A 20,504-nucleotide genomic window follows, 5' to 3' on the forward strand; every position below is an offset into this window, starting at 1 on the left:
GACCCCGGTTGACGGTGCGTAACAGGAAGCTAAGCCACAGTTAGAGGGACAGGTGCAACCCCTCTGGTCTCTAAAACCCCCAGCCTTAGCAGGGAAACAGTCTTCTCTTGGTGGGGGGGGGGCGTCCCCGCCTCTGGGGGTGCAGCCCCCTGTGGCCTGCAGCCCTGGCTCTGCTCCCCACCTGGCTGGGGCCGCGGGAGGAAGTGCCTCTGCTATCCGGGCCTGGAAGAATAAACAAAGCGGCTCTCAGAGGGTCGGGTCCCCGCCCCACGTGGCAGGGCAGGAGGATTAATGCGGTGCCCACGCGGCTCCCCAGTAGCAGCCTGAAAGCTGGCTCTACGCCACCGGGTCCGGCACGGCTGCGCTGAGTCGGGCACGCGAGGCACAGCAGACGGCCACCAGGCACTCTGCCTTGGCATCGCGGCTCGGCAGGGCTGCTCCCCGCCGAGGGTTGGGCTTCTGGGGCCGCGGGGCTGACCCTGTTGGGCAGCAGAGGCCCGCGTGCTGGGCCCCAGAAACCCCACTTGCAGGGAGGAAACCCAGGGGCACCGCGTGAACGGTCCGCACGTCCTGATTTGGAGGCCAAGGCGCAACGGAGCGTCTCCGTGAATTAGGAAAGGAGAGGGTGGCGGGGACGTGGCACACAGTCACCGTTCTGGGTTTGGGAAGGCCCTTGTGCTACTGTGTGTGGTGGATTGTGCCCCTGCCTCAGGACTCCTCGGGGGGGCGGGGGGGGGGACGGACAATGATCCGGGGAATCCTGTGGAGCCGGGACGGGGTGGGGGGCTGGGCTGTGCCTTCCTGTGGCTTCTCCCTGGGGACACCCTGGTGACCCCGGCCCAGGGGCAAGGTCCAGGTGAACACTGCCCTGTTGATGGGGTGGTCTAGGGTTTAGGACCAGGAGTCCACCACAGTCCCATCTGGTCCTGGCCACTGGGCGCTTTGTGAGGGACACTAGCTGCTCAGGACACTAGGAATGGAGACGCGCAGGACGTCTCCCGGGGGAGCTGTGGGTTAACAGTGAACACAGACAGGGCAGGAGGCAGGTGCCAGGCACAGGCAGCTCTGCAACAAACGCAATCTCCAGGCACCTTGGCCTTCTCTGCTCGCCGCCCGGGAGCACCGGACCCACACGCCCCAGCATGGTTTCCGCGGCTGGAAGGCATTAGCTCTGCGTAATTAAGTGCCCGGGCTGTGAAGACCCGCTCAGCAGCCTCATCGTGGCACAGGCAGTGCCTGTGGCCGAGGCTGCTGGCCAGGAAGGCTGAGGGCTGAGGGACGCAGCCTGATTGTCCAGATGCCGGGCGGCTGGCAGCCAGGACACCAGCCGCAGGGCCACAGCTGCCTCCGTGCACAGGCGCCGCGCACCTGGCTTTGGCTCAGCTGCTGCTGCAGGGGTGCGTCCACCTCCTGCGGCTCGCGGCTGGGCACAAGTTCCAGGGTCATGGCCAGCGGAGTCAGGGAGCCCCTTGTGGGGACGGCCTTTGCTTGGTCCCAAGGCTTCACATGGGGGTGGGTGATTTTTGGGTCAGTTTCGAGGGGCAGAGGAATGGACAGTGGGGAGGCCAGAGGGCAGCGAGTGGGTGAGGAGGACTGCGGCACTCACCCCCTCTGCAGCTCTGAGCCTGCACGCCAGCACCCGGACAGGCAGTCCTGGGAGGCGAGTGCTCTGGTCTCGACCTGGGCACTTTCAAGTCTATGAAATCAGCCTGTGTCAGGCAGGCACTGCCCCGTGCACCAACGCAACTCATCAACACACGCGCAGTCTCCCTGGAGGACTGAGCCAGGCTGCGTGGCTTGGAAAGCAGGGAGCCTGTGTTTGGGGTGTGGGGAGGACTGGGGGTTCCCTTATCTGATCACCCCAAGTCAGCCGATGGCCCCCTTGCCCCTGGGCTGGTCTGCAGGGGGCAGCCGTGGGGAACAAAGCTCTCCTGACAGACGCCCCCCGCAGTGCCTGTCCCAGCAGAGGCCGTGGGGACAGGTGCGCCCGTCCTCACAGGCCCACATCAGCAGTCATGAGAGGACAAGCGCACTCGGGCCGGGAGGCTTGGTCACAGAGCTGCACTGTGCCCCCGGCTCCAGCTGCAGGGGTGGCCTGCCCACCCTGCCTCGGTTTCCCTCCCCTAAAGCACAACATCACAGAGTTGAGGAGCCTGAAGGGACTTCCCTGAGGCTGCTGGCTCAGGCGCCTGGCCAACCCTCTGGGGGAGGGGCCCCGGCTCGGGCACCCCCTCTCCTGCTGCCCACCTGTGTACCCTGGGGCCCAGCCAGACCCTGGCACCCATGCAGCCAGCAGGTGGCCCGGTCCCTCCCGTAGTACCCTGTGGTTGCTGTGGTTACCAGGCTGCCAAGGGGTGGGGAACTGGCAAACACCATCCCTCCCAGCGGCACACCACCGGGTTTTGCCAGAACCTTCCGGGCTGGATGAGGGTGCCGTGGACTCAGGGAGGACGGAGGCCTGTGGTAGCGGGAGGTCCCGGTCCATATTCCTCTGTCCATGGTGACCCCAACACCCCCACTGTCCCTGCCGCTCGAACCCCACCCTTGCTGCCTGGAAGGATGCCTCCCACCCACCCTCTTTTTCTGTCCACGCGCAGACACCACTGTGTCCTGTCCACCGGGCCTGCAGGTACCTCGGTGGTGGCCAGGGTGAAACATGGCACCCTGGACCACAGTCCCCTCCCCTACATGGGCCCCCAGCAGCCTCCCACCCACCCTCTTTTTCTGTCCACGTGCAGACACCACTGTGTCCTGTCCACCGGGCCTGCAGGTACCTCGGTGGTGGCCAGGGTGAAACATGGCGCCCTGGACCACAGTCCCCTCCCCTACATGGGCCCCCAGCAGCGACCTCACCCTGCCCCTGGCCCTTGGGGAAGCGGTGTGCACGGCTGCATGGCCTCCCGCAGGGCAGAGTGGGAGGGGCCGCCCCCCGCTGCTGTGGCCTGGCAGCCCAAGTGCAGGCCTGCTGGTCCTTGTTTGCCTTGCTAAATGTCTCTGTGTCTTCTGGAAAGCCTCCCTTTGGGCCCCTGGATAAGTGCCCCAGGCACCGGCAGGATGGGGCCCACGCCCGGGGGCGGGCTGGCAAGCGCCCGGCTCTTTCACAACCCGACTTTCAGGCGGAAGAGGAAGCAGGCAGCACCCCTGGGGCCTTGGAAGTGCCCTGGCCGGGGCAGCTGACGTCCCTTCTTAAAGGGCAGCACGTAAAGCTGAGGCCTCCGCCGTGCCCAGAGGAGCAGAGCACACCTGTGTCCCCCGGGACTGGATCTACAGTTCCTGTTCCGGGTACCTGCACCATTTGCAGGGGCAGAGGGACGAGACGGCTGCAGGCCTCCTGTCCATGACACCTGAGCACCTCCTGGCCTGGGCGCCATCGATTCGTTACCAGGGAAAGGCAATACCCCCTGGGGGTGCGGAGCTGACTGAGCAGAGGTGGGGGTGGGGTGGGGAGATGCAGGATGTGGTCCTGCAGATGGCACAGCTGTGGCTCAGCCAGGGAGACACAGCTCAGCCAGGCCACAGCCAGGTGACAGCCAGGACATAAGTAAGTGACAGACACAGCACAGACAGATGATGGACACAGCACAGCCAGGAGACAGCCAGGACACAACTAAGTGATGGACACAGCACAGCCAGGTGACTGCCAGGGCACAGCTAAGTGATGGACACAGCACAGCCAGCCAGGTGGCTGATGGGGTTCAGTCAGGGCCAGGGTGGCAGGGCCTGCTCCTCTGCAGAACCCTGCTTTCTGGGACAGTTGACAAGCACCTGGGCAGTGCCTGAAGGCGCCCACGTCCTGGAGGACTGGGAAGCTAACAGCGGCGCGGGCACGTGTCACGGGGAGAGCATGGCGTGGGAGTCAAGGCGCTCAGAAGCCGAGCAGGGCGCTGGGCAGCAGGGGGCCGCTTCTGTTCTGGAGTGAGGGAACACGGCGAGGCCCTTCGCACAGAGTGATTCCTGGGTGCCGCTCTGTGGGGGAGGAGAGGCTGGAGGGTTCACCTGCACCCCCAAACAGCCGGAGCCCCCGGGTCATGGTGAACAGGGGCCGTAGAGGACGGAGCTGCCAAGGGGCAGCGGGAGTGGCTCAGGACCCCTCGGCCTGCCCGGGCCCCCCCAGTCCCCCTCCTGTCACCCCCTCCACAGGCACCTCCTGCAGCCACAGTTCACGGGTACCCCCCCCAGAAACGCCCCACTGAGGCAGGGAACAGGACGCACCACGGACACAGCCAGCGAAGGGGCAGCAGCTGGGCGCCGGTGAGCGGGAACGGGACCTCCCTCCTCCGTGCCCTGCCGGCTCCTCCTGCCTGCGGCTCTTCCCTCGCCCTCTCTCGCTGTCACCGTCAGACTCCTCCAGGGCCATCTGAGCGGCGGAGCTCAAAGACTGAGAGAGGAGACGCTGGCTCCAAACAGCCTGGTCTTGGGTCTCGGCTCCTCGTGCACTGACTGGGAGACCCCAGGGAAGTCAGTTCCACGTTCCTTCTCCCCACCAGTCAGCCGGGAATAGGGCGATCGGAGAGGGCCCGGATGGACAGCATGGGCTCCTGCTCCAGGGAGGTTTCCTCCTCAGGGCCCACGCTCTCTCGATGCAGATGGTCCCTCGGGGGCAGCCACATGCCCCCTACCCTGTCTCCCTCTCCACCCAGGCTCTGGGATAACCCAGGGCTTCCCGATGTCTGACTTGAGCTTTGTCTTCAGTCCTGCACCCACGGTCGCTCCCGGGGCTCTGTCTTCTGCGCTCTCTACTCTTGGCCCTAACCCCCAGTGTGACGTTGTCCACTGTCAGAGCTGTGACCTGTGGGTGCTGGCAGGCCCCTCCAGGCCCCTCCAGCCCTCTGAACTCTGGCCCTGGCTTCTCAATGCCTGTGGGCACTGCTGGCCGAGCCATGGACCTGGGACCCAACGAGGCCCCCACACCCCGCTCGGTGCTTCTGTCTGGGAGCCCTGCGTCCTTCCCTCGGCAGCACAGACAGGTGGACGCGGCGAGAAGACTCCTGGGCCCTCCCCTCCTCTCGCTGTCCAGCTCCACGAGGTTCTGACGCCCACCTGTGACCACGCTGGGCTCTGACCACCGTCCAGCCTGCCCGGTCCTCTCCCCTTCCCGTGCAGGGCTCGCACCAGACAGCCCCTCCCCAGCTCTGCCTGTCACAGCCCGGCCCGCCTCTAAGTCTGGGTCCAGGGTCTCCCGGCCCCCGTCCTCAGCCTCGGCACGTGGCCGCCTCACTCCTCTCCTGGCTCTTGGTCCCTAGGGGATGGAGGTGGGCAGGGCTTGCTCAAGGCCTTTCCCTTCTAGCATGGTCACAGATTTTCAACAGTGTTTCGACCTGAAATTCATTTTCTGAGTGGAAGCACCCGACGTCATTGTCAGGCCTTCTCCTTATTTCTGATCCCCTGCCCCAGGGGTGTGGAAGCTTTTATCTGCCAAGAGCCACTTGGATCTCTATGACATCACTGGTCGCCATACAAACTGATCAACTTATAATTAGCCTGCTATGGATTTGAGTCTCGAGTCTTGTCTGCAGGCCTTCTATGGCCCACAGACCAGGGGCAGGGAGACTGCTACTTCCGGTGAGCCCCGGCCGTGTGGACCCGAGGGCACGTGTTTCCTCTAAAAGATCATGGAGCTGCCAAGGGGTGGGAGATGAGCTCCGTGGGGAAGGCGGGAGCACGGCTCTGAGGCCCCGCCTGCCCACGGGCCGCTGGCATTGGACGGACAGACAGTCGGGCAGGTGTGCAGATGGATGCTGGCGGCCTCGCTGGTTGGGGAGACCAGGGTGTTCACGGGGAGGCTGCCCTCGCAGACCGGGGAGACAGGCTCTTCCCTTGCTCCCCTCCTCCCTCTCTGTCCTGCCCCCACCCCCTCCTGAGCAGTCCCTGGTCCTCTTCCAGAGAGAGGTGGCCCCTCTAAGAGCCCCAAGTGGGCCCAAGTCAGTCCGCTCTGGTGCCCCTGGGGAGCCAGGCCAGGCAATGTCGGGGCTCAGTCTCTGGGTGGGAGGAGAGGAGCTGACACTCAGCTCCTGCTGTGAGCCCTAGACTGCGCCCAGGCCTCTACTCTCCAGGGGCCGTGTCACCGCTTCAGATAAAGAACGAAGCCACGTGGGCTGGCGACAGAGGAGCCCGGAGGACACGTCCCTGGCCGTCTCCCAGCGCCGGGAGCCGCTCACCTCCCGGGGACAGCACCTCTGTGCTGCGTGCTTTGCTCTTTGTCTCTCAATCTGGCACAGGGATCTGAGTACCACAGGCGCGGTGCCGGGGGAAAACGTGGGCCCCAGCGTCCACGTGCCAGGAACGTCACCCCCCACTTCCTGTGTGGATGGGATTTGGAGGTGAGTAGGGTAGATGTGGTCACGATAGCATAGGAGGCTTTACAGGAAGAGACACAGCCATGGCACCCTGTGCCACTAGCCAGGGACCTGGCAGATGCCAGTGCCACGCTCTTGGACTTGGCCCCCAGAACCTCTTTTCTTTGTAAATTACTTGGTCCTGGGAATTGTTACAGCGACAGGAAATGGACTAAGGCACTTGGCTTTCAGCTGCTCAGCTGGATAACAGGTGTCAACCACTCAGCAGCCAGAGCTCAAGGTCACGGTGAGGAAAGCCCTTAAACTCGTCTAGAGCACAGGTGTGGAGCGGGGCAGATGCCCCCCTCTCCATTTTTTCCTTCTCCCGATGCACGGCGTCAGAAGTCACCTCCGCCAGGGCCCAGGCGCTGCAATGAGGGAGGAGAGGGGCTGCCTGCACGGGGGACTTCCAAGGAGGCCTGCACAAGGGAAGCGGGCGAGACAGGGCAGGGGACAGCCCTGGGACAAGTGACACATGCAAGCCCACGTAGGTGACCATTCGGCAGAGCTGGGAGTGGGCGCCTGATACCCCATCCCATCCAGCCGGGACGTCAGAAACCCAGGTGTGTGGGTGGCAGGCACCTGCAGGGTATGGGAAGGGGAAGACGGGCTCTCTGGGAGCCCCCCAGGATGTGGCAAAGGACACGAGGACCCCCGGCAGGTCCCCCTGGGCAGGGAGAGTCATGCAGCTGCCAAGCCCACCCTGTGGTGACGCAACAGAGGTCCCCCTGGGCCCTGTACCCTTTGCCCCCTCAGCCCCGGCTGGGACCAGAGGCACACACACCCATCTCTTAACAGACTCGCTCAGAGGATGGGCTGGGGCTAGGCGTGGGTGGCTGTCATGGAGGAAGGGGCAGTGCAGGGCGACAAAGGAGAGCTCCCACATCCCTCGGGGGCTGAGCCCGCGCCTCCCCAGCACCTCAGGAGGATTTCTGGAGTTGGGCTGAACAGCAGAGGGAGCGCCGGCCACACGGTCCTGGCAGGGCAGGACAGCATCAAGGTCCCCTCACCGCTGGAGGCCGGAGGGTCAGTCTGGCGTTGCCCAGGCCTCAGTTTCCCCATCCATGCTGACCAGCCCACTTCGCAGGCCCCAGGGTGAAACGAGGCAGGAAGTGCAGTTCCTGTGTAGGGGCAGTCCCTTCTCTGCTTGTCCCCCCTCCAACCGCTTGGCCACGGTGTGGACAGTCACGAACAATCGCACGCTCACACTGCGCATCTGCCAGGTCTTGTAGGGCTGTGGTCGGCCAGAATTCTCTGTGGTCAGTGGCACTGCCCATCCCCAGCAGCCCTCCGGTGACACAGATGTCCACAAGGGCACTGGCACAGCGGCTTCCCAAAGGGCGGCCGGCCGTGCCCTTGGGGTGTCGGCTTCCTGCAGCTCCGACCACCAAGGATGCAAAGAAGTGGGGGCCCGGTATGGCCTCTCCGTGACCTTGGAGAAGTCTCCACCCTCTGAGAGAGGGCAGGGCGGAGCCTGGGGTGGCCCAGGCCCTTGTAGCTTTAGGACCTCTCTCTCTGGCTGCTGGGAGAGGGGGTATGGGCAAGTGTGGGGTCTCCGGCCCTGCCCACTGACAGAGGCAGCCCTTCCTAGACCCTGCCCACAGCTGCTCATGGCTCACCTCCTTGTTTAGGGACTGTTGGTGACACCAGGGTCCCAGAGATACCAGCCAAGGACCAAACACACCGGAGACCGAGCCACACTCCCCAGGTCTCCAGCAGGGAAGCGGGCTTTCTGTCCACATAGCCACCGTCTGTCTGCCCCATTGCCACAGCCGGTGCCAACACACAGCAAGGTCTAGAGGAGCCCCTCCCACCAGCCCTCACCGGAAACTGCCAGACCAAAGCTCTGCCACTCACTTCCTCCTGAATCATTCGGGTTTGACAAGACGACTGGAAGAGGCAAGCGAGCCAGGCCAAGGCTGAGGCCCCCCGAGCCGGCCAGCCCAGAGCTCTCTGGGCCGAACCTCCCAGGGCCACGGCCTGCGCCCCACCGCACCCCAGCTCCCGGGGGCAATCGGCGCTGTGCGTGCTTCCTGCCTACCAGGCTCCGGATCCAGACGCACACGGGTTTTGAACACAAGAAGCACATGGCAAGGACTGCGTGCGTTTTCAGGACACCTCCCTCTCCCCCTTGCCCGGCTCGACCCCTGGGCACTGATCAGTGCCCACAAAGCATGCGTTGCCTGGTGTAACGACGACGAACGGAGGGTGGACCTTGGCTGTACAAGGGAAGCCTCCGGCGGGCTGCTCTGGAGGCAGGGACGTGCTGAGGCCCCAACACTGTCCACGCCACTGAGGCCGTGTGGACTTGGAGACCTCTCCCTGGAGAGGCTGCACGTCGGGCCTGCTGGACAGCATCCGGGGAGCCGGGTGCAGCGAGAGCACAGGGCCAGGAGCCCAGGAGCCGCCCGTGGACACGTCCGCCAGGCACGCATCGGGTGGGCAGACAGTGCCCACGCACAGGCCCCCAAGCCTGCAGCAGGCCCAAGTGCAGTACGGCAGCAGAGCAGGCGCCTGCACTTGGCATGGGGAGGGGGGAGGTGGCGCTGGTGGCGTTTTTGAGGGGGAGAAGTTGCAGAGAGAGAAATCCTGACATGACAGACAGCGGGACAGCTGTGGCCTGAACTTGGTGTTCTTACGCTCAGATGTGCACGAATTAATTTCCATAAATGCTAACGGCCCATTTCTCCAAGAGCTATTACTTATGTCATCTCCCCTTGGAAACGGTTCAACACAGGGCAGGCAGATGAAAGGGAGGCGGAGGCTCCCCCTCCCCCCACGGCCCGGGCCCCTGCTCCTGGCCTCTCTCCCACCCAGGCAAGCCCTGCGAACTGCAGTCCAGACCACCCACCCTTAGTCCCACGGCCAGGTCTCCACCACCCCAGGGAGCCCAAAAGTGCTGACTCACAAAATGAAGCATAGCAGGGAAGGGGGGGTGGGGAGGGAGATGGTGACGGGGCGGAGGCAGGGGCTTCCCACCTGGAGCACCCAGGGTGCTCTAGGAGAGCCTGGTCCTGCAGAAGAGCCAGAGGGGCTGCCTGGGCGCCCGGGCGCGCGGTGTGCGTGTGTGTGTGTGTGTGGGGGGGGGGCAGGGGTGCGCCCTGCAGCAGCCGGGTCTCCGCATCCGCAGGAGCAGCTGCAGGTAGGGAGGTGGGGGCACCCTGGGCCAGGGCTCCGGGAGGGAGGAAGCTGCAGATGGGGGTGCGAGCTCGGGGAACGGGGTGCGGGGTGTAGGGGGCCAGAGGAGCCGGCAGGAGGGGAGCGCCCACGGGAGAGATGGCGGGGACCGGGGGCACCGCGGGACCCGGGCCGAGCCGTCGGAGGAGGGCACGCGGGGCGCTCCGACGGGGCGAGGGGGAGGCGAGGCTGCGGGATGCCCGAGCCGCGGGAAGTTGTGCAGGGTCGGGGTGGCAGCTGGAAGGTCAGGCGGGAGGACAGATGGGGAAGAGAAGCGCGCACGGCCTGGGGGAAGGGAGGCGAGCGAGAAGGCGGTGAGGAGGCTGGAGAGGCTGAGACCGGCGGCGGCGGCGGCGGGGACGCAGGGCCGGGCGGGAGGAGCGGGCGAAGGGCCGTGCCCACCGCACGCCCAGACCACGCGCGGCCCGCCGGGGTCTCCCCCGCCACTCACCTGGGGGCTCCAGCTCCGGATCCTGAGTCCCGCTCCGGATCTTCCTTCCCGCCCTGCCCCTGCGACTCGAGCGCCCCCGAATCCCGCTCGCTCGGGCAGGTTCCGCCCGCAGCATCTTCACCTCGTGGGACGCCCGCGGCCACGCCTCCGGCAGTTTCCTATTGGCTGGCGCTCACGCCTCTCATCTTGATATTGGCTAAGGGATCGTCGGCCATGCAAATCAGGACGGGCCCGCTGCCTCACCGATTGGCTGGCGCTCGCGGAGGGCCGCCCCCCTTGACTTGTGCTCTGATTGGCTCCGAGGCCTTGACGACGAGAGAACGCGGGGCGGGTCCGCGGCCTGAGCGCTGGGCGCCAGCTTTCCGAGGCTCCTCCCGGGAGCGGCCCGAAGCAGCGCGCCCCTCAGCCGGTCCTCGGCCCGCAAGACCTGAGGCCAGTACACAAGACCGCGTACTGGCTGCCAGGCCTCTGGGCCCGTCGTGAGGGGACTTCCTCGAAAGCGCGGGCCTGGTCAGTCGGCCGGTCGCGGCGGGCCAGTCTCCTTGGTAACGCGGTCCACGGTGGGAGGAACCATGTGGGCTGGTGCCACGGGGGAGGTCGGACAAGGCCTCGCGAGTGGCCGCAGAGCAGGACGGGGCCTCTGGACCCGGGGATGGGATGGTTCGTTCGGGCCCTGTCTGGGGCACCCGGAACCTGAGGGGTGCGGCGGCGGGGCGCGGCGCGGGGCTCTGTCCCCGTGGTCGCCCGCCGCCAGTCCCCTCCGTGACATTTGGTGCGGTCCAGGCCGCTGGGTACTCTGAGCTCCCGGCTCGCCCTTTGCCCCCAGTCTCCGGCCTCTGCGCCCCTCTGCAGCCCCCCAGCCGAAGCGGGGCGTCGCCTGAGCGCTGCCGAGGCCCGTGGCCTTGGTTCCCTGGCCTCCGTGTGCCTCAGGCCTCTCCGTGTGCATCCTTTGCCGGCGGAGCCCGAGGGCTCGCGTCCGACTGTCCGGCTCCTGCGGGCCCTAGGGTTGTCCACGAGGCTCTGCTCGGGGCCCCTGTGGCCTTCACCTCCACGCGCCGACCAGCCAGCCCCAGTGGGCCTCTGGAGGACTTCGCAAGGGTCCCCCTGCGCCCAGGGGGAAGGCGGAACGTGGGGGGCCCCCTGCGTTCCCTGCGGCTTTCTGGGTCGCTGTGCAGGGCCGGTCCCCGAAGCTCAGGTGGTCGCTGTGCACATGGTCCTCACCAAGGCTGGAGCCCCTTTCTCTGGGGCCCTCCGGCCGCGGGGCTTCAGCCAACTGACCTCAGCCTCCCTGGCTCTGACCTCCCTCCTGCGGGGGCTGGCTTTTGGCTGGTTCACCGCTCTGAGGCTCGCTTTCCTCTGTGCGTTGGGGGCTGTGCTGGTGCTGAGCGTGTGGAGTTGCTGGGGCGATGAAGTGGCCCTGTGGCTGGGTGGCCGGCGCTTCCTGCCTGTTTCCCCCGGGAGCGCCTGCTTTGGGTTTGCTCTCTGTCCTTTGGGCCCCAGAGGTGCTTCTGCTTTTGTTCCAGGACATCTATCTTTCTTTCTTTTTTCTTTTCTTTTTTTTTTTTTTTAAGATTTATTTATTTGAAAGGCGGAGATACAGAGAAAGAAGGAGAGGGGAGAGGAAGATCTTCCATTCTCTGGTTCCCTTCCCAAATAGCCGCAAAATGCCGGATCTGGGCCAGCCTGAAGCCAGAAACCAGGAGCTTCCTCTGGGTGTCCCACGTGGGTGCAGGGCCCTAGCACTTGGGCCGTCTTCTACTGCTTTCCCAGGCCGTTAGCAGGGAGCTGGATCAGAAGTGGAGCAGCCGGGACTCGAACCGGCGCCCGCATGGGCTGCCAGTTCTGCAGGCGGAGGCTTTCCCCACCACGCCACAGCGCCGGCCCCGGGCATCCTCATTAACCAGTGTTTGCTGACCTCCTGGAGCTCCCGGTCCCACAGGGGACACTTCTGTGACAGAGTGCGGGTCGGGCCGGGAGGAGCCTCCGAGGAGGCCTCTCGGAGTGGACGCCTGAAGGTGAGGCCTCCCTCCCAGGTGTCACCCGCCACCTCCCGGCCTCACGACTGCTGTGGGAGGCGGGATCTTTCAGAACGGCGCTTCTCCGTACAGAAGGGGAGCTGGAGAGGCGGGGGCGCTGGAGGTCATGGCCGTGGCCCGCGAGGGCAGCCTGGCACCCGCGTGTTCTGCTGGCCATGTGTGGCACAGGACAGGCCGGGGACCCGGGGTCGGGGCAGAGGGCCTGGGCGTCTGCAGAGGGCGACCCTGGTGGGGAGGCTCCCCCTGAGACCCTGTTCACGTCCGTCCAGCGCGCGTCCTGTGTGTCCACCCTTCTCATGTCTGCACTGCAAGCCACTGGGAAGAAGCGGCACGGGGGTCAGCGTTACCGGTGGTTCAGTGTGATTTTGAGCTGTGCTGACGAGCTGGATACCAAGGCACGGGAGTACGGCTGCCTTCCTCAAGGCGCTGGCCGGGGTGCAGGTCCAACCAGACCTGTGACAGGTGCTGTGACCAGGGGACGTTCAGCAGCCACGCGAGCCCAGGCGTGGACCCCCGGGAGCAGCCTGGAAGCCCTCCTGGGGGAGGCGGCCCTCCAGCTGGGTGGTGGTCTGGCTCCTCTGCCTACAGGAAGGGGCAGCCGGGTAGGTTTCCTGTAGCTGCTGTAACAAAATACCACAGACCTGGTAGCTTAAAAGCAGCACAGATGTGTTCTTTGCCCGGCTGGGGGTTGGAAGTCCGGGGTCGAGGTGTGGCCAGCGCTGCTCCCTTCTGGGCTCCAGGCGGCCTGCAGCCCCCGGCCTGCAGCTCCAGCTCAGAGCCCCCTGCTTCCCTGTCTCCTGGCTGCCTGCGGCCCCTCCTGCCTGGCTCCCGTGAGGACCCTTGGGCGTCCGCCAGGCTGCCGGACCACCCCGGCAAACCGCCCACCTCAAAGTCCTTATCAGCAATGGTGTCCGCACCTCCCCCCGTCAGCCGGGCTGTGTGTCCCCGGTTCCAGGAGCAGGATCGGACAGCGCTGGGGCATCTACAGCCCACCACGCACCGGGATCAAAGGAGAAAGCAGCCCCAGGGGCCTTCAGGGGCTCCCACGATGCCCGTCAGGCTGGCCCCCCGTGCTCCGGGCCTCGTAGGGAGACAGCCTGGCTTGGGGTCTCCCGGGGAAGACTGCGGCCGAGTGTGGGTCAGGTGCTTCTCTCTGAACCAGTCACTGCAGGCCCCGGGCCGGGACAGGGGCAGCCCTTCCCTAGTGGGTGCTGAGCAGACACAGGTGACCACAGAGGTAAACCAGCCCTGTGTGCCCATCACACGCCAACAGGCTGGCTCTGCACCCCAGGGCTGCACTGAGGTGTGGGCTGGACCCAGCCCTGGCGTTCAGGGGAGCATCCCAGGCCTGTAGTCACATCCTGTGTGCCCCGGTGCCGCCGTGAGCACGGGGCGTGTGGCCTGTTGAAACAGCCCCTCACACTTTTTTTCTTATTAAATATTTTTATTTATTTGAAAGGGAAAGTGACAGAGATCATCTTCTATCTGCTGGTTCACTCCCCAAATGCCCACAGCAGTTGGGGCTGGGCCTGGTTGAAGCCAGGAGCCAGCAATTCCACCCGGGTCTCCCACGTGGGTGGTAGGAGCCCCCGTCTCTGGGCCGTGTGCTGCCAGGCAGCTGGGTAGGAAGTGGTGCAGCTGGGACTTGAACCAGCACCGTGACATGGGGTGCGTCTCCGGCATCACACCCCGGGCTTAGTCTGACGCCAACACCGGCCCCCCCATCTGAAAGATTTGTTCCAGAGTGGAGTCCCGCCCGCTGGGTCGGTAAACGTCCCCCGCTCTGGCCTGCCTTGCTCGGGGGCGGATCTTTCACTCTTGCGGGATGTTGCACCGTTCCGCGTTGTTCATTTGGAGGATCGTGGCTCGCTGAGTTCCGCAGAGCTTCCAAACATTGACGCACTCGCCGGTGCAGTCTCAGAGGGTCACAGCGCGTGTCACTGTCCGTCGCATCAGCAAAGCCTCGAAGGACGAAGCTGCCAGGCTGTGGAGGTGCACCTGTCCCCAGTCCTGCTCTTGGCCGGGGAGCTCCACCCTTACTACGGTCGTTTGCCTTGAAGTGACAAGCGCACTTGGTCCAGTTTTGAGAAAGCGTCTGCCCAGTCGGACGGGCGGTGGCTTGTCCCTCGGTCACTCTTCCTAGGAGCAATGCCGCCGATGGATGGGAAGAGCGGAGGTTTTGATCCAAAGCCTCAGAGGCACAGGGGGCCGCCCTGGCTGACGGCGGCCCGAAGTGTGTGCATGGCGGACGCTGGCGGTTTCCGCGGCGTGGCCGTGGTGCCGCTGTCCCTTGCCGTGGGTGGTGACGAGCACAGTGACCGCCTGCCTCTGGCTGTGCCGCAGCTCCCGCAGGGCCGGCACCGCGGCCTTCGCTCCGGCAGCCTGGCTGTCAGCACCATGGAGAAGACCAGTCTGCCGGTTGCAGGAACCTAGTTTTGACCTCAGGGAAGCTCTGCGGGGTCTTGTTGGAGCCCTGGGTTTGGCGACTGCACTGTTCTCAGGAGACCTAGCCCGCGGCCTTTCCTCCTTGCCTATGGAGTCCGGCCTCAGTGGAGTCAGGGCTGTGGTTCTGCGTCAGCCGGAAGGAAGCCTAGAGGAGCTCAGGTCCGCCCGTGGCCCGGCGGGGTCGGATGACGCCGTAACGCACCAGGCTGCCGAGGGGCTCTGGCACTGCTGCCTGTCCCCCACTAGCTATTTTTTTTAATGTCTCGAGTGGCTTCTCCCAGGGTGGTCCCCGGCAGCTCCAGGCTGCTGACCGTGTGCTCTGAGAGCCGGATTTCCCTCTGAACGGCAGCACAAGCCCTGAGACGCGCCTTTCATGGCCTTGATTGAGTCTCCCTCCCGGCCCCCTCCCAGGACTGCCCCGCACGAGGCCTGGAGGTCAGCTGCCCTCTCCCCCAGGCCCGGCGTCCTCCTGCGTGCTCGGCCTGTCAGCGCAGCCCTGCCCCTGCGTCACCAGGGCCAGGCGCGGCGTGGCGGGCTCTCTGCCGTGAGATGGGCACATTGGCCAGATGGTGCCAGCCAGCAGTGCGGCGACTGCGCTGGGGATTGCGGAGTGTGGCGACGGCTTTGGGGCCGATCGGTGACAGGAAACCGCGTGGCTCTGGCGCGTGGCCCTTACGTCCGCCTTCCCTTTGTGTGCCAAGGTGCAGGCGTCCTGGAGGCACCCGGGGATCCTCGCCGCCGGAATGCGGGACTGGCACGAGGTCTTTGCCCACAACGTGCTCGTGCCCCCCCACCCGCAGAGAGCACGCCAGCCGGTGAAGGAGTCCACGGCGTTCCAGTGTGTCCTGAAGTGGCTCGACGGGCCGCTCATCAGACAGGTAACGACGCTTGCCCCTGACTGCCGGTGGCCGGGCCGAGGGTGCCAGTTAATGTATTGATTCTCGCTGATTTACTTGGGTCTTGACCACAACACCCATTACCTTGGGCTCGGCAGCGTTCAGAGGCAAAGTGGCCCATCAGCAAAGAGCAGGCCGCCTTCAGCGGCTTGGTCAGCACTTCTGACGCTGGGTGAGGCTTTCTTCTGTCCCTGGTGGAGCAGTGAAGAAACCAGGGGCAGTGATCTGATCTCCTGGTTGTCCCTGCGCCAGGTTTGCAAGAGGCGGCCTTGTGCGTGGCTCAGCCTGGCCTGCTTGCAGCCCAGCAGTTTGGACTGCTGCAGGCAGGCCCGGGCATCCCGGCCGCTCTGTGGGCTGTCAGGGCCCAGGCATCCCGGCCGCTCTGTGGGCTGTCAGGGCCCGGGCATCCCGGCCGCTCTGTGGGCTGTCAGGGCCTGGGCATCCTGGCCGCTCTGTGGGCTGTCAGGGCCCGGGAGGGCTGTCAGGGCCCGGGCATCCCGGCCGCTCTGTGGGCTGTCAGGGCCCGGGCATCCCGGCCGCTCTGTGGGCTGTCAGGGCCCGGGCATCCCGGCCGCTCTGTGGGCTGTCAGGGCCCGGGCATCCCGGCCGCTCTGTGGGCTGTCAGGGCCTGGGCATCCCGGCCGCTCTGTGGGCTGTCAGGGCCCGGGAGGGCTGTCAGGGCCCGGGCATCCTGGCTGCTCTGTCTGCGGCCGGTCAGGGCCCGGGCATCCCGGCCGCTCTGTGGGCTGTCAGGGCCCGGGCATCCCGGCCGCTCTGTGGCCGGTCAGGGCCCGGGCATCCTGGCAGCTCTGTCTGTGGCCGTCAGGGCCCGTGTGCTCCCGGCAGCTCTGTGGCTGTCAGGCCCTGTGTACCCGGCCGCTCTGTGGCCGTTGGGCCCTGTGCTTGGTGCCCCCGTGGCCTTTTCTGCGCTCAGGCCCATGCCCTGATGGCCGCACCTCCACACGTGCCCTGCAGCTGGGGGACCTGCTGGACAAGCCAGGGTTTCTGTGGGGCCATCCACAGCACGCCCATGTGACGGACAGCCCGTGGAGGGGCATAGTGGGTCCATCCTTCCTCCCTCCCTCTCCCCTTCCCTCCCTCCCTCCCTCCCTTCCTTCCTTCTTTGAAAGGCAGAGTTACAGAGAGAGAGAGAGGGAGAGAGGGCTTCCATCCGCTGGTTCACTCCCCAGATGGCCCCAACAGCCAGAGCTGTGCCAATCTGCAGCCAGGAACCAGGAGCTTCTTCCCAGGTCTCCCACATGGGTGCAGGGGCCCAAGGACTTGGGCCATCTTCCACTGCTTTCCCAGGCCACAGCAGAGAGCTGGATCAGAAGTGGAGCAGCCGGGACTCCAGCCTGCACCCACATGGGAGTCGGCACTGCAGGCGGATGTCTGACTGACTGCGCCGCAGCGCCGGCCCCTTCCCCAGTATTTCCAGGCAAACCCGTTTGTAAATGCGTTTGTGCTTGTGGAAGTTTTCCTTTTGTCAAAGGTGAGTAGTGTGTTCTCTACTTTGCTTTTTTTAAATTCTTATCCATATATCTTATAGGTTTTCCATATAATGTGAGGACCACTGTGATTCTTTCTCAAGAATGAGTATTTCTTTGTATGAACCAGCATTTTGTAGCAAGGATGAACATTTAGACTTTTCTATTACACACACTGCCGCCATGAATAACCTCATTTACATCATATATTTCCTGTGTACACATATATCTAGAATAATTCCTACAAGCGGAATTCCCGATTCTAAGTCGTATATTAAAAATGATCATGTAAGACTTAATTATGGGCCGGCGCCGCGGCTCACTAGGCTAATCCTCCGCCTTGCGGCGCCGGCACACCGGGTTCTAGTCCCGGTTGGGGCGCCGGATTCTGTCCCGGTTGCCCCTCTTCCAGGCCAGCTCTCTGCTGTGGCCAGGGAGTGCAGTGGAGGATGGCCCAGGTGCTTGGGCCCTGCACCCCATGGGAGACCAGGAGAAGCACCTGGCTCCTGGCTTTGGATCAGCGCGTATGCGCCGGCCGCAGCGGCCATTGGAGGGTGAACCAACGGCAAAGGAAGACCTTTCTCTCTCTCTCTCTCTCTCTCATTGTCCACTCTGCCTGTCAAAAAAAAAAAAAAAAAGAAAAGGACTTAATTATACGTTGCTTACAAAAAGGTATGCTTTCTTCTTTCTTTTCTTTTCTTTTTTTTTTTTTAAAGATTTATTTATTTATTTGGAAGGCAGTGTTACAGAGAGGCAGAGGCAGAAAGAGGGAGGGAGGGAGGAAGGGAGGGGAAGAGACAGAGAGAGAGACAGAGATAGAGAGAGATCTTCCATCTACTGGTTCACTCCCCAGTTGGCCACAAAAGCCAGAACTGTGCTGATCCGAAGCCAGGAGCCAGGAGCTTCTTCCGGTCTCCCACATGGGTGCAGGGGCCCAAGGACTTGGCCCATCTTCCACTGCTTTCCCAGGCCACAGCAGAGAGCTGGATCGGAAGTAGAGCAGCCGGGACGCGAACAGGCACCCATATGGGATGCCGGCACTGCAGACAGCGGCTTTACCGGCTGTAACTGGTATACCACAGTGCTGGCCCGGGTACACTTTATTTTCTAAAATTTTTATTTATTTTTACTTGAAAAGTGAGAGAGACACACAGAAGGATTTTCTATCTGTTGGTTCACATCCTGAATGCCCGTAACAGCCAGGGCGGGGCCAGGCCGCAGCCAGGAGCTCAGAACTGAGCCTGAGTGTTCACTCAAGCCCTGGAGCCGTCACCGGCTGCCTCCCAGGGTGAGCACTGATAGGGAGCTGGATAGCCAGGGGCGAAGAGGAATTCACCCGGAGACCAGAAAATAGTTGGAGCAAGTAATTCAGGAACTTACTGGAATCTGCCTGTCGGGGTGACTGCTGCCGTCTCCCTGCGACATCCACAGCTGTCCGCGTCCTCTTTGTGTTCAGAAGGAAGATGTGAAGTCAGTGACCTCTGCTCCCTTAAAACCTGGAGAAACAGGACAAATCAGACGCCAGGTCCACAGAGCAGAGGAAGTGGTGTCTGAGCAGGAGTCACTCAAGTGAAAGACAAGCAATAGGAAAACCGACACAGCCAGAAGCGGTTCTCTGAGATGAGCAGTAAAAGCCGTAGGCCCCGGCGAGGCTGATCACGAGAAGGAAACACAGGAAAGCGTCGCTGCGTCTCCCAGGTTGACTTTCACCAAGGGTACAGGAAGATTAATTCTTCCCACTTTTGTATGGTCATCTGGCAGGCACAGGGAACTCCTGGCCACGGATGCCCACAGTGGCCACAGCAGGGCCCGGCTGCCTGCCAAGAGCTGGGAACACACTCCCACGTGGGTGGTAGGGGCCCAGCCATTGCAGCTATTAAGCTGCCTGCCAGGATGTGCCCCAGCAGGAAGCTGGAGCCAGGACCAAGCCGTCGGTCCCCACTGGTGTCTCAATCGCCAGGGCGGACACCCTCGAGTAAGACTCTTTCTAGATAAGCGATTGTAGGAGGCAGGGAGAGAGCACCCCCAGACTCACTGTTCCAGGACCAGGGCACTGCAGGTGCGTGCAGACTGACAGCCCTCGTGGGTACTGAGGCAGAAGTCCTTAGCTGTCGCCCTCTCATCCAGCACTATGTTTGAAGGATAGTATGTTAGGCTCAAGTGAGGCTTATCACAGAGACACAAAGTTGGTTCTGCATCAAAAACAGCATTTAAAAAGAGATGAAGTTGGAAATAAATGTTAAAGGGGCCGGTGCTGTGGCGTAGCGGGTAAAGCTGCCGCCTGCGACACCGGCATCATGTGGGTACTGGTCATGTCCCGGCTGCTCCACTTCTGATCCAGCTCCCTGCTAATGCACCTGAGAAAGCAGTAGAAGATGGCCCAAGTCCTTGGGCCCCTGCACCCACATGGGAGACCTGGAAGAAGCTCCTGGTTCCTGGCTTCAGATTGGTGCAGTTCTGCTGTTGTGGCCATCTGGGGAGTGAACCAGCGGATGGAAGACCTCTCTCTTTCTCTCTGGCGCTCCCTCTTTGTCTGTAACTCAGACTTTCAGATAAATAGAAATCGATGTAAGGAAAACGTGATCGAGATGGTCTGGCGGGTGTGCGTGGGTTTGCTGTGTTGAGCGTAGATTGCCGTGCAGGGTGGCAGACCTCCCTGTGAAGGGTTGGGCTGAGAACGCAGCACGTTTGTTCTGTGCTTGGGGCACTTTATTTATTTATTTTTTTTACCATGTTTCTTTTAACTGCTCCACTGGCTTGCTTTTTTTTTTTTTTTTAAGATTTATTTATTTATTTGAAAGGCAGAGTTACACAGAGCGAGGAGAGGCAGAGAGAGAGAGAGAGAGACAGACAGACAGACAGACAGACAGAGAGGTCTTCCGTCTGCTGGTTCACTCCCCAAATGGCCACAAAGGCTAGAGCTGGGCTGATCTGAAGCCAGGAGCCAGGAGCTTCTTCCAGGTCTTCCATACGGGTGCAGGGGCCCAGCCACTTGGGCATCTTCTACTGCTTTCCCAGCCCACAGCAAAGCGCTTGATCAGAAGAGGAGCAGCTGGGACTTGAACCGGTGCCCATATGGGATGCCAGCACTGCAGGCAGCGGCCTCACCAGCTACACCACTGTGCCGGCCCCTCATTGACTTTCTTTGTTTAATCCATGGACGTGAGTTGTACTTTGGGGTGGCTGTTTTGGCTCACTTGGTCCTCACTGGCGTGCCCAGGTGGTTGCCCGGTGGCCTGTCTTCTCAGTGCTGGGTCCAGGTGGGCAGTTGCACCTAGAAACTTGTCTGAGTGGGAAGGGGTCCCAGAGAAGGTTGTCAGACTCAGGTTCTGGGGAGAAGTCCAGGCCAGCAGTAGGGATTGGTGAGCGATGGCTCGTGTCTGGGGAGGCCTTCGAAGACGGTGAGGAGGAGCGGCGGGGCCCTGGCCTGACCCAGAGGTGAGAGGTTCACGTGCCGAGTACCCACACGTGTGTGGCCTGGCGCTGGGCTGAAGGACTGGAGCAGGGAACAGCATTCCCCCTGGCGTTCTCAGAGTTCCCGCGGCAGCCGTGGACGTGAAGCCGGGCAGGGGATGGGGCTGGCTGGCGGCCGCCTTGTCGGGCATGATGGGAGCCTGGGACTGCGTGGCAGGTGCGAGGAGCAGGGAGCGGGCAGTGTGGCCGCAGTGGGGGCGAGG

General features: G+C 63.4%; 2 protein-coding genes across 11 annotated transcripts in view; one reads left to right on the top strand and one right to left on the bottom strand.

Moving 5' to 3' along the window:
• Positions 1-10,115, bottom strand: part of KCNAB2 (potassium voltage-gated channel subfamily A regulatory beta subunit 2) — an 82,816-nt gene extending 72,701 nt beyond the window's left edge. For 2 of the 3 annotated variants that reach the window (NM_001171058.1, NM_001171057.1), the window contains exon 1: positions 9,964-10,052. The gene's annotated coding sequence lies outside the window, so the exon portion shown is untranslated. Of the gene's footprint in view, positions 1-9,963 lie in introns of all 3 variants that reach the window. The other variant, XM_089336682.1, reaches the window with a different exon arrangement.
• The window catches only part of NPHP4 (nephrocystin 4), a 116,214-nt gene continuing 105,079 nt past the window's right edge, over positions 9,370-20,504 (top strand). Inside the window, exons 1-3 of one of the 8 annotated variants that reach the window (XM_089301559.1) lie at positions 10,244-10,508; positions 11,535-11,978; positions 15,146-15,322. In XM_089301559.1, the coding sequence (XP_089157685.1) occupies positions 15,188-15,322 (135 nt within the window). In that variant the 5' untranslated portion in view covers positions 10,244-10,508; positions 11,535-11,978; positions 15,146-15,187. Of the gene's footprint in view, positions 9,478-10,243; positions 10,509-11,534; positions 11,979-15,145; positions 15,323-20,504 lie in introns of those variants that run through there. The other 7 variants (XR_016211317.1, XR_016211318.1, XM_089301561.1 and 4 more) reach the window with 7 other exon arrangements.

The sequence above is a fragment of the Oryctolagus cuniculus genome, chromosome 7 (genome assembly GCF_051225735.1).
Source record: "Oryctolagus cuniculus isolate XC-2025 breed Fujian yellow rabbit chromosome 7, ASM5122573v1, whole genome shotgun sequence".
Taxonomy (NCBI): domain Eukaryota; kingdom Metazoa; phylum Chordata; class Mammalia; order Lagomorpha; family Leporidae; genus Oryctolagus; species Oryctolagus cuniculus.